This window comes from Sinocyclocheilus rhinocerous, unplaced genomic scaffold, assembly GCF_001515625.1.
Source record: "Sinocyclocheilus rhinocerous isolate Xijiao unplaced genomic scaffold, SAMN03320098_v1.1 scaffold535, whole genome shotgun sequence".
Taxonomy (NCBI): Eukaryota; Metazoa; Chordata; class Actinopteri; order Cypriniformes; family Cyprinidae; genus Sinocyclocheilus; species Sinocyclocheilus rhinocerous.
The window spans coordinates 360,231-373,096 of record NW_015646174.1 but is presented as its reverse complement, the minus strand read 5'-3'; the positions used below and the strand labels follow the sequence as shown (position 1 = coordinate 373,096).

Genomic DNA, 12,866 nt, shown 5'->3' with positions numbered 1-12,866 from the left:
AAATAAGTCAATAAATCCACTGCTCACTCGTCTCCTCTGAGGCTGGAACTCTAAACAGTGTTCTGTGCTAGTCTGTGCAGCCAAAGACAGAACAGTTAGCATGTTTTGCTCAAATGTTTGCCATGGCATTAGAGCTGGTACACCGTTGTCCCTTGCGAAATCAAAATGACGGTGCCTTGGGTGGAAGTTTACAGATTAAGGGGCGGTAATATTATAATGAGATCCCTTTGCATGTAACCAAGGGAGCGAAATCAGAGGCGCTGGTTTTCTCAGACGCTTGCAGAAAAAGGCTTACCTTAACAAAGTGATTGGGTTAATCTTTTTCACGTTTCCTTGGTTGGTAGATGCACCAGGGACCTGATTATAGCACTAAAAACCTGGAAAAGTCAGATTTTCATGATATGTCACCTTTAAGACTGCCAGATATTGGAATGATGCAACATCAAGCGTGTGTGCAGCATGCTTGTTAATACTTTAAATGTATCTTGGAACTTTGAGGGGTAATAACTTAAATTAAACATTGTTTAAACAACCTAATTTTTTTTTTTTTTTTTGTGGCTACATATCATATTCATCCGTTGCTGCCTATTCTTGCTTGCCCTCACATATCTACATTTATTTATTTATTTTTTGTAATATGGACTCTCTCACCAAAATAATATTACCATTCTGTCTGGACTGGAATTCATTGAATTGATAATAAATATTTTTAATTTATCATGTACATTACCAAAACCTTATGTGTCCCCTGTAAGGTGACTGTGGGAACTTTTATCTATATATATATGCAGTATAAAATGAAAAAAAGAAAAATAAATAAATATATATATATATATATATATATATAAAATGATATGAAACGGAATCACATTATAAACTCGCCGCACTTTCAGGATCTTTTGCACAAAGAAAATAAAATTGGTTGCAAGATTTTGTCATTGTAACACTATTGTAATGACAATTGCCCCAGATTCTGGCCAAAAATTCTCATTACTGTAATACATAAATGAAATCATCCTGTCTGGGTACAACATTTTTCATTATTATTATGCTTAGGCTTTAAGCTTTTATTATCAGCATATATGCAATTAATGCTACCATTATGTATACTTACATTTTACAATATACTGTTTTTTTGTGTTACAGTAATGAGAAAGGTCTTTTTTCTGCCTTAATACAGGCTGAAGACAATTGCATGTGGAAATGTGCCTAATTGTCATGCAATTAGTGTTGCAATTCAAAACACTTGAATTATCCTGAAAATATAATTTGTTTTTATTTTGGGATGAAATATCACCCAAGCATTTGTTGACCGTTTTTGTGAGATTTACAGTTCGACAGTTCTACTCACATTTGATTAATGACAATTAATGTCTGGCAAATGCAATAAATTAACCAAAAAATACAATTCTGGTCAAACTAGAAGGATGGTAGAAACAGCAGCAAGGAAGCACCAAGTGTGTATGTACTGTTGTTTATTCTGTACAAAGCACTACAGCACAATTAAAGTCTCTTAACAAGGCAACAGATATTTTTTTCCCTTTTGCCTGAATTTTGTCTGAAATATACTGTGGAAGCAGCGTTAAAACTATTAAGTGCAATTATATACATAAATACAGTTTATGAAAAAAAAAAGAAATTCTGTTCATGAAGAACACTTGAGCAGTTAGATGGGGGTGAGGAAAACCAGCCGAGAAATTTCTGAGTGTAGACATGCAACAAGCCACATTCATTTGTCCTATACATTAGCTTCACAGAAGGCTAGAGGGATTTTGTTGCCAATAATAGTGTTTTACACTACATGGTTTCAGTTCAAATTGTATGTTGAACATTATTTAAGATATCAGCCTTTATGGAAAATTTAACATGAACTCACTAAATGCCAAAGACTTGACTGGGAGTGTTTATCAGGCTTGCAAAGCCAGTCACTTTCTCCCATATAGATTTAATGTATAAAAATATATACAGCAAGACAGAACAGATCATCCTTTTGCTTATCTGACTAATCCAGTTAAGAGATCTCAATGACTGGTAAGTTGGGACAGGATTTCCTGTTTGTTTGAAAGTTTTGTAACTGTTGGATGCCACAAAAAAAAAAAAAATCACACAGTTCATGTTTAAAGTCACAGAATAATTTACACCAAAGAATTTTGGGAATATCAGTGGATATGATCAATCAAAACAGTTCCTTTGTGAATTGCATCAAGTTCGGGATGTTCTGCCAGTTTGGCAAAGATTAATTTAAAGACAATTCTGGGAAATTATCTCAAATAAATTATAAGCATACTTGTAAATATTTTGCTTTTGTCTTAACATGTTAGCAGGCGAATTTTGGATTATTATAGAAAAGTGCTTCAAAATGATAGTCTTCAAGTTATTTAAACGGTTGGCTAGGATCGAGACACTGACATTTTAATCTTATTAATTACGATCAATTTACTGCACTCTTAAGTCCAAAGTAAACTTCAGTTTTGACGCAAATGCCTAGCTAGAAATGTTCACTTTTGTCTAATGTCTGTGCTATTTCTCTCTAGAACCGAGAAAATCTCTTTGTACTATTTTAAACTAGGGTTGTGTGTATCTCTTAACCCCCTAAAGTCTCCCATACTTTTTCGAAACAATGGGTTAGCCCAATGTTGCCTCATTGTGCACCAAATAGTTAGTAATGTGCAAGCTGAGCATACGGAGTACACGAAATTTACGTGACACGCACATATAGCCTTCGCGTAAAAACCGAAGTATACTTGGGGCTGGCCAAAAAAAGTCTGGATTTATACTTAGAATTTTAGGATTTTATTATTATTTCAGTGATTAATGTTTCTGGTATGCTATATGTTTGGCAACAATTCTTCCCCCTCAGGACTCTATGGTGGCCAATCTTTCACAATTTGGGCCTATTGAACATTGTCATCCAGAAATATGGACATGGGTACGTCTTTCGACATAGTTGTTTAAGAAATAAAAAGCTATGCAGTGCATCAGTTAGGGTTAAAAGAATTGTTGCCAAACATATAACATGCCAGAAACGTCACAGCAATAATTATCCAATCCTAGACTCTTCAGTATTCAGTAACTTTTTGTTTTTTTGGCCAGGCAGTGTTTATGAACCACTTACTCAATAGTAAAATTTACCCTAAGATTAAATTCTGTACCGTTTGCTCACAGAGCAAATATACAGCACAAATTAGTTTTGGTAAATGAGTTTATAGTCATTATTATTTGACCTAATGAAGAAGGCAATGGAATTTCCAATTAAAAATATATTCCCTTCCCTAAATACTGTATCTTCATTCTCTTCATTGTTGCTTTTTTGGGATGTCCAACATTCTTCATAGTCCCAAAATGTAATATTGGCTACAATCTGATATCCCATGACGTCGTATAAAGTGGGTTCTGTTCAGTGTTTGAATAATTTTTTCGAAAACATTGTTTCATCTTCGTCAATCTGTGTCCTCTTCATCAAAGAGATTACTGACGGAGATGCAATCCATTTTGTGTACCATCTTCAAGTAAGTTGTAGTGAAAAGTTGAAGTACACAAGATACCCTCAGCGAAAGTAGTGCGAGAAAACAAGAACATGGCTATAAATGTCTGTTGGGAAATGTCAACTCAGGTTAGTTTGCTTCTATAAATTAAACCTTCATACTTCGGTTTTCTTCTTTATTATCAATCGTTCCGAATTCTCTTGAGTTATGCTCTTTTCACCATCCCTTTCTAATTGTATCAAACGTTCTTCCTCTTCTGCTTTTTCTTCTCCATAGGGAGAAATTGGTGAATATGCACAGTTTAAAGGCATGTCAAGTGGTGGAGGGCTGCAGGAGGGGCTAAAGGAGACCTGAGGGGCTGCATCAGGGGGAGATGGAGCCTGCGGGACAGCTGTAGTGTTTAGGGTTGTGGATTTGGTTTTGGCAGCTCTGATGAAGTTTTTAGGGTATGTAGTCGTGAGTTCCGGGGGGTGTTCCCGGATCTCACCAGGCTCCAGGGGCTCGGGGCCACAGGGGTCATGCTCGCTGCATGACAAGCGCCCATCCAGTTTGGATATAAAAAGCATGCCATCTCGATGTTCGATGCAATAGGAGCTAGGGCACATCTCACAGAAGGAAGCTGCTTCCTGCCCACACAAGTCACACTGATGCCAAGGACACTCCCAACGGCCTGAAAGGCAAAGCAAGTTATTCACCGATAATCTTCCCCTTCAGTGAGCTGTTAACAGCTGCGAGCGGTCATTGAGTCAGTGAACGTTCAGATTATGTTTGTGAATCAGATCAGTTGATTCATTGAAGAGATCTGAGTCACAAATGAATCGGATATCATTTTGTCTTAATTTACAGTGAATATTAACTTAAAGGGTTAGTTCACCCAAAAATGAAGATTCTGTTATTAATTACTCACCATCATGTCGTTCTAAACCCGTAAGACCTCTGTTCATCTTCGGAACACAAATTAAGATATTTTTGATGAATTCTGAGACCTCTCTGACCCTCCCATAGACAGCAATGTAATTACCACGATCAAGGTCCAGAAACGTAGCAAGGAGATCGGTAAAATAATCCATGTGACATCAGGGGTTCAATCGTAATTTTACGAAGCTACGAGAATACTTTTTGTACGCAAAGAAAACAAAAATAACGACTTTATTCAACAATTCGTCTCCTCCGCGTCACCCTGGTGCCATTTTGGAGAGTATCCACTGACACGTGAATCCACGTAAACAGCGTATGCTATTCTGTTTCAGCTGCATCACGCGGATACGTTGTCAAATCAAAGCGTAAACAATGTAGAAAACGTATCCGCGTGACGCAGCTGACACAGAATAGCATATGCTGTTTACGTTCAGTGGATATTCTCCAAAATGGTACCAGGGAGACGCGGAGAAGATCAAGGTTATAGTTGAATGTTAACTCAGTGCCTTGGAAGAAAACATCAGCACTTAAATGTTTTTGCGAAAGTCGTTTAAATGCGAGGCTGTACTACAATGTATTCTACATAAAAATGAAATTGGACTTACCAGCAGGGATATCTGTAAGCGCAAAAAGCCCAACACGTGTGTCTCCGTTGACCGTCCATTTTTGCGTCTCGCAGTTTGGCTGACAACTGTGGTTCATAAAACGGGCTTCATTTCCCTTGGGCCCGGCATCAATAATTCGATCCTTCCAGGAAATGCAAAGCAACATATTAAGTTTCCAATAACAGAAATCACAGAAAAATTAAACTAGTGGTGTAATCTCACCTTGTCCAATGTAAGCATGTAGAAATTGCAGATATTGTTCTCCTGAGCATGTTTAATCCGGGCACGACATTCTTCCTCATCAATCACCTCTCCAACATATTCGTTGACAAATCCTCCCTTGGGTTGAGCATTGAAAACAAAGAATTTGTTAGAAAGCAGACTGGACAAACGAACACCAATTCCAAAAATGTTGGGACATTTTGTAAAATGCAGTGAAATTAAGAATCTGTGATTTGCTATTTCCTACCGATCTCCTTGCTACGTTTCTGGACCTTGATTGTGGTAATTACATTGCTGTCTTTGGGAGGGTCAGAGAGCTGTCAGAATTCATCAAAAATATCTTAATTTGTGTTCCGAAGATGAACGAAGGTTTTACGGGTTTAGAGCGACATGAGGGTGAGTAATTAATGACAGAATTTTCATTTTTGGGTGAACTAACCATTTAAATTTCCTCTCTTCCTCACAGAAAACTGTCATATGATTTCAGAACACATAACGCATGATCATGTATGAACTTCATTTATTATTTCACTAGTGACTTCATGGTCAGTGAATGGTCCGTTTGAGACTACTTCAAGACTGACCTGCGGGTCTCTTGGTGAGATTGAGGCAGTCGGCGTGGTAAACCTTAGGGCAGCCTGGCCTCTTGCAGGACACAACCTGTCCTCCATCTCCACAGCTAAAGCACTCATCTTCCCGCTCCTTGATTACTTCCTGCTGGGATTTACGCTTCATCTGAGACTTCTTCTTCAGCTTACGGCCTTTATCATCTGATGGGGGGTTGTTCTGATAGACACAGAGTTGATGTCTATTTACAATCACTTATCAAAGCAGAAAATATTTAGATACCAAAAACGTTTCTGTGAAAAATGACATTACCTTAGAAATTATGAAATAGAAATTATACATATTTTTGCTTCAGTATCTGATAACGGTTAAATGTTTTACTTTATTGTTATTATTTATGTTTCTATAATTTTGCGATAAACAGACTTTTGGTTTTCCCCTGTATTTTTCTTTTAATAATGATAATAATAATAACAATAATAATAATAATATTAAAATATTTATAATACCAAGAAAAAAATTGGTCAAACCAATTATCAGTCTGTCTTTAGTTATGACATATACTGTATAAAAGATAACCCCTGGAGATCTTCTCCTTACTTTTGGCCTCACTCCCAGGAATCCACTGCAATTAGATGCACCACACTTGCACACCGTCTTCCCATTGCCCAGACACTCAAGGTTATAGTTGAATGTTAACTCAGTGCCTTGGAAGAAAACATCAGCACTTAAATGTTTTTGCGAAAGTCGTTTAAATGCGAGGCTGTACTACAATGTATTCTACATAAAAATGAAATTGGACTTACCAGCAGGGATATCTGTAAGCGCAAAAAGCCCAACACGTGTGTCTCCGTTGACCGTCCATTTTTGCGTCTCGCAGTTTGGCTGACAACTGTGGTTCATAAAACGGGCTTCATTTCCCTTGGGCCCGGCATCAATAATTCGATCCTTCCAGGAAATGCAAAGCAACATATTAAGTTTCCAATAACAGAAATCACAGAAAAATTAAACTAGTGGTGTAATCTCACCTTGTCCAATGTAAGCATGTAGAAATTGCAGATATTGTTCTCCTGAGCATGTTTAATCCGGGCACGACATTCTTCCTCATCAATCACCTCTCCAACATATTCGTTGACAAATCCTCCCTTGGGTTGAGCATTGAAAACAAAGAATTTGTTAGAAAGCAGACTGGACAAACGAACACCAATTCCAAAAATGTTGGGACATTTTGTAAAATGCAGTGAAATTAAGAATCTGTGATTTGCTATTTCCCTTTAACTTTTATTTAATTGACAAAAGTACAAATAAAAGATTTCCAATGTTTTCACTGACCAGCTTAAATGTATTTTGATGTTGATGGCTGCAACACAAGGCAAAATGAAAGTGAAAACGTTATAGAATATCCAAGTTAAACTGTTTTGAAACAGTCCACAATAAGCAGGTGAATTGGTAATATGTGAGGGGATCATGTTTGGGTATAAAAGGAGCATCTCAGTCTTTGCCAGCAAAGCCACTTTGTGCGAAATTTCATGAGATAAGTGTCAAACAAATAAAAAATCACATCAAAATTGCAAAAAACTGTAGGCCTTTCACCAACTACAATATATAATATTATGAAAAGATTCAGGGAATCCAGAGAAATCTCAGTACATGCAGGGCAAGGCAGGAAACCTGACCTTTGAGCCCTCAGATGATATTGCATAAGAAACCATAATGCTGTGGTGTTAAATATAGCCACATGTGCTTCGGAGTACTTCAGAAAACCGCTGTCATTTACCACAGTCTGCTGCTGCATTAAGAAATGCAACTTGAATCTCTGTTTCTACATCGATTCTATACAGTGATGCCGCCAGGTTCTCTGGGCCAGAGCTCATCTCAGATAGTCAAAACGACAGTGGAAATGTGTGCCACATTTAAGCTTATTCTTGGGAAAAACGGACATCAAATTCTAGCTCCCAAAGACCAAAGGGACCATCCAGACATTCACCAGTGTTAGTGAAAGTTCCAGGAATTGAGATGCTTATACGGATGTCATGTTAGTGAAAGTTTGTTTACTTCAGAAAAAAAGGAAAAACAGCGACAGGAGGACGTGACAAGGCTGAAAATAATAACCAGGTTGTCAGCACACTTAGTATGTCCTTCTATTCAGAAAAAAAATTATTATTCATTAACAAAAGTTACAACATCAGTAACGGATGCAAAAGCAAACGTCTGTCATGTTATGGGGGTGACTGGAATATGTGCGAAGGTACCATTGACATGGAGGCAAATATTGGGATTGTACAGAAACTTATACTGCCATCAAGATGACGTCTTTTATAGGAAGTCCATGGCAATGGCAGGCCTCATTCTGCATGTGCTACAGCAGCATGGTTTCGTAGACACGTGGATGTGACTGGCTGGCAAGCAGATCGGTCTCCTATTGAAAATGTATGGCCCATCATGAAAAGGAGAATCAGACAATAACGACTATGGACTGCTGAGCATCAAAAGTCTTGTATCAATATTGTCAAGATTGGAGAAAAATTTTGCATGCAAAACTTAAACATTTAGTATCCTCGATTCTGAAATGATTAAACATCGTAATTAAAAGAACTGTTGATGTGCAAGTGTTAAACGTGCCTCTGTCTCAACTTTTTTGGAGTGTGTTGCAGCCATCAAAATCAAAATTTGTTTATATTTACAAAATACAATTAAGTTGGTCAGCGAAAACATTGGAAATCTTTTCTTAAATAAAGGTTAAAGAAAATTAACAAATCACAGATTCTTGATTTTTATAGCATTTTACAAAATGTTTTTTTTGGAATTGGGGTTGTATATATAAGGGGGAGGAGATGGACTAATTGTAGAAATAGTCTATGAATGGAAAAATTCTAATGCTCAATATTAAAAACTTTGTTTTTATTTTAAGTCTTTTTACTCTAGAACTGAAGAGTTATTTTTTAATTGTGATTAGAGCAAGAGAAGCAAAATATATGATATTGTGGTCAGATTTAGCTTAATAACATGCTAAGCATCAACTGTGAGCGTTAAAGGGATATTCCACCCAAAAATGAATTCCCTCATCATTTACTCACCCTCATGCCATCCCAGTTGTATATGACTTTCTTTCTTCAGATGAACACAAAGATTTTTTAGAAAAAAACTGTCACTTCGAAAAACTCACATTCACATGTGAACATGGCAGGGATCTCTACACGCAAAATGATGGGTGTGTGTAAGAAAGATACTAATATTTTAAACCTTTTTTACCTATAAACTCTCCAGCTAACTGTCATACATGGGCTAAAATGGAGCTTTATGGACCTCTCATGAACTCGTGTGTGACAGTTGGCTAGAAGCGATGGTTTATAGTTAAAAAATTCTGGGGGCCCGTACCCTTGCATTATATGGACACACAGAGATGGATTATTTTTCTAAAAATAAGTAGTTCATCTGAAGACAAAAAGTCATATACATCTGGGGCAGTGTGAGGATAAGTAAATGAGAGAATTTTTTATTTTGGGTGGAGTATCCCTATAAAATCTGGGTGTGTTCTGCTCCATCTTGCGCACGCGTAGTTGAGAACCCAAGCCCTTCAATGTATACTCTACTGACAGTGAGCGCGGATGGATATGTTTGGCGTGTATGCACTAGCTATTGGACCTTTGTTTTGACTGTTTAAAGCTCTATCACATGTACTGTTGTTCACACACAAGTCTACACAGTTATAGGAACTCAGTTACAGGAACTAGCCACCAGGACAGTCCCCTGAGAACTAGGGCCAATTTCCAGGTTGCATTTGCACCACCAGTAGGAACGACAGCAGCGTCATTTAGGTGAAGCATTCAACAATGTCAACAACTGGAGGATGGAGAAGTGCCTTGACTTCGGCACCGGTCCATCGCTGTTTACCATGTTTGTGGAGTTAGATAATGGAGTAAGTAAATGTAAACTGTGTGTTTACACAGCTTTTTAAAAATGGCGGGTGCCAGTGTTTCATATGGTAGTAGTTTCATAAAATACGTGCCATTTTCCCAGGACGCGTCCTGGCCAGGACGCGTCCTGGGAAAATGGCACGTATGGTCACCCTATCATATGGCATGGTGGCTCATATGGTGGTAGTTCCTAATTGTGCTGGGTTGAACCTTACTCTAAATCAGGAGCTAATTTAGTTCACCAAAAGGTGTACCGTTAACTAAAATCATTCCCAGTTCCTACAGTGTGAACGCACTAAAAAGCAGATACTTCCACCAATAGTTATATAGTCACTGCTCATGAAGAACATCTGAAATCAGCTCAGGTTTTGGAAAAAAAACAAAAAATAATATGTCATTTAAATGCTTTACCTTTTTGATGTCGTGCACACAGCGTAGCCCCCAGCCTCGAGACAGCGTTCTGAAGATCTCCACCTGGCAGAACTGTCGTTTGGTGAAGCACTGGTTCTGGCAGCGCTCACCTGCGGGACACACCTGTGGGTGACACTCGTACAGCAGCATTCGGTTGATGCACTCGGAGTCCATACCACAGGGGTTCTCATCCGTCGCTTTGCAGTTGCAGCGTGGAATCTCTGAAAGGTCTGCTGAAATGATCAGCACTTTGCCAATCGGTTTGTTCACCTATGGAATTGACCAAGTTAAGATGTCATTATATAAAGCTAGCGATCAATCTCATAGTGTGTCTCATAGGAGCATGTACCTTAATATGTTTGTATGGTGGAGGTTTCTTATCATTTAGTCGGTCTTCCTGCAGCTGCCGCAGTTCTTTCTCAGCCTGCAGTTCTTTGAACCTTACTGCAGCTTCTTCCAGTGCTGAACCACATTGAACATTTGGATTTCAGCAATAATTTTTCATTTGAGCACTGACTTCAGCTACACCAAGAAGCATGTAAAGCAATCATATTTTTACACAAGTTGCCTTCGGGATGCTAGAATGTTGTGAATGGTTGTCAAGGCATTTCTATGCGGTTGGTAAGGAGTTCCAGATGTTGTAGTATGTTTCTATGCAGCTTCTAGGGTAATTGCACTAAGTCCGATGCCTAGATCGGTTCAGGTCTCTTTTCCAAAGTAAATCCATTGGATTTTATTAGGGATGCATGATATGTCTGTATCATATTGGTTCTCAGCCCATATTGAAGAAATTATCATTTATGGGTATTACTACTATTACTATTATATAGTCACTATTGAATATGTAATTGTACATGCTCATTTCCCTTATTTTCGCATTTCATATATCTTTGCTGTCACCTAACTCACTTGCATTCTATATAACTTTCTTCTATGGAACAAAATATATTTTGAAAAATGTTTTTAGTCTGTAAAATGAAAGTCAATGTTTTGGCTTTGACATTGACTTTTGAGACATTCTTTAAAATAGTTTCTTTTCCACAGAAGACTGAAAGTCATACAGGTTTGGATATGAGGGTGAGTAAATGATGACAATTTTCATTTTTGGATAAATATTAATTTAAAGGTAATATTTAGAAACCTTGAATGTTATTAATAATTTAATAACAATTAAATTAAACCTTTAGCAAATCTCAAAATGAATATCTAGCTTTCATACTGTACATTACAATTTTGTGATGTTTAAATTGATTTTCCTAAATTGTAGCATTTAAAATGATTGACTTTCTGCTTTCTGTTTTATTTTACATTTATTTATACAGAATAGTGTAGAACATTAATATGGGCAATAACATGAATTGTCATAATTTTATTTATCGATTTTAACACCAGTTTTATTGTTCACTGAGCTAAAAATGTTAATCTGACCGCTTAGAAAAGCAACAGTGCACTCACATTACCAATAGCAAAAGCAAAATGAAATCAGTTACAAAAGATACCTTTCTTATAGGTAGAGTCAACTCCCTTTCCCATTTTCTCTTTACTGTTGGCATCACCCTCCATGTAAGGAAAAACACGGGCTTGGTAAGTCCACAGGTAGTCATTAGAGCCAAAGAAAAGAACCGGGAACTCTCCGACATCATGTCTCATGCGTAGGATATTCTCTGGAATGTCTTTGGGATTGCTAACCTCTGCCGGCCACCATCTATCAAAGAGTACAGCAGAAACTGTTGTGTACAATGATTGTAAAAGCCAGGAATTGATGACATTGGGAAGGAAGTTAAGAGTGGGTTTTGTGGTTGCTAACCTGTAGCGGCCAACTTTCACCCACACTACCTCCTTGTAGTGCGGTTTCTTTCCAGCACGACAGTCGTTGCAGTACCAGCTGCCTTCTGGCATGTCGATGTTCAGACACTCTCGGTGAAATGCCGCAGGACATGACTCACAACACAGCAGACTACCTCCTGTAGAGAGAAGTGATACAGATACAGAGAGGAAGTGTTTTTTTTTTACGTGAAAGGGAGGTTCTTTGAGCTGAACTTTATAAATCATCAAGGATTTCTAAAGCCATTTAAAAGAAATGGTTTATTGCACATAAACTCAGAGGTTCATATTGCAATGGAAATGTGTCCAAAGCAGCTGAATTAACCTTCTGAGCAGACGAAGCACCAGCTGACATTGACATGCTCGTGGTTGCGGCAGCCTTTTCTTGGTGTGAAGTGATTGGGACACACTATGTTGCTGTCGGTGAGTGTGACACTTCCAGCAGGTATGCAGTAATCGTTGGCATGATATGCCACAGGGCATCTGATACAGCGGGTTAGCTGGCCTGAGACACAAAATACAGTGAATTTCATAATAAAAGCATGCAAATTTAAAATATGTGTGATTTAGATCAGAGGTCCCCAATCACTGAGTCGCGACCCACTACCGGGCCGTGGAAGAATTGCTTCCGGGTCGCAATAACGTTCTGGGAAAAATGTGTATAGATATGACACTCTGTTATTTATTTATGTTAATGATAGTTCTAATTATTCTGTATTTTCTTTGTATGCGATTGATATGGCAATTTGACAATTTCATGTTAAATAAGTAAATGAAAGATTGCTCTGATCTGTCACATATTAGGAGTTAAACGGATCGCAGTTGATCCGTAATACGTACGGATGAGACCCTACCGTTCGGCACACGCTTGATTCGCAGATTAATTTGCCAATTTACACGTACAAGCAATTTTAAAC

The 12,866-nt window shown here is 37.8% G+C and overlaps 1 protein-coding gene across 2 annotated transcripts in view; it reads right to left on the bottom strand.

The window, feature by feature from the left end:
* Positions 1-1,552: 1,552 nt before the first annotated feature.
* Positions 1,553-12,866, bottom strand: part of LOC107707133 (histone-lysine N-methyltransferase, H3 lysine-36 and H4 lysine-20 specific-like) — a 29,136-nt gene continuing 17,822 nt past the window's right edge. For both annotated transcript variants that reach the window (XM_016511045.1, XM_016511043.1), the window contains exons 16-25: positions 12,275-12,454; positions 11,933-12,089; positions 11,625-11,830; positions 10,475-10,587; positions 10,126-10,395; positions 6,826-6,942; positions 6,604-6,745; positions 6,398-6,504; positions 5,815-6,016; positions 1,553-4,155 (exon numbers count right to left, since the gene is read on the bottom strand). In XM_016511045.1, the coding sequence (XP_016366531.1) occupies positions 3,641-4,155; positions 5,815-6,016; positions 6,398-6,504; positions 6,604-6,745; positions 6,826-6,942; positions 10,126-10,395; positions 10,475-10,587; positions 11,625-11,830; positions 11,933-12,089; positions 12,275-12,454 (2,009 nt within the window). In that variant the 3' untranslated portion in view covers positions 1,553-3,640. The remainder of the gene's footprint in view (positions 4,156-5,814; positions 6,017-6,397; positions 6,505-6,603; positions 6,746-6,825; positions 6,943-10,125; positions 10,396-10,474; positions 10,588-11,624; positions 11,831-11,932; positions 12,090-12,274; positions 12,455-12,866) is intronic.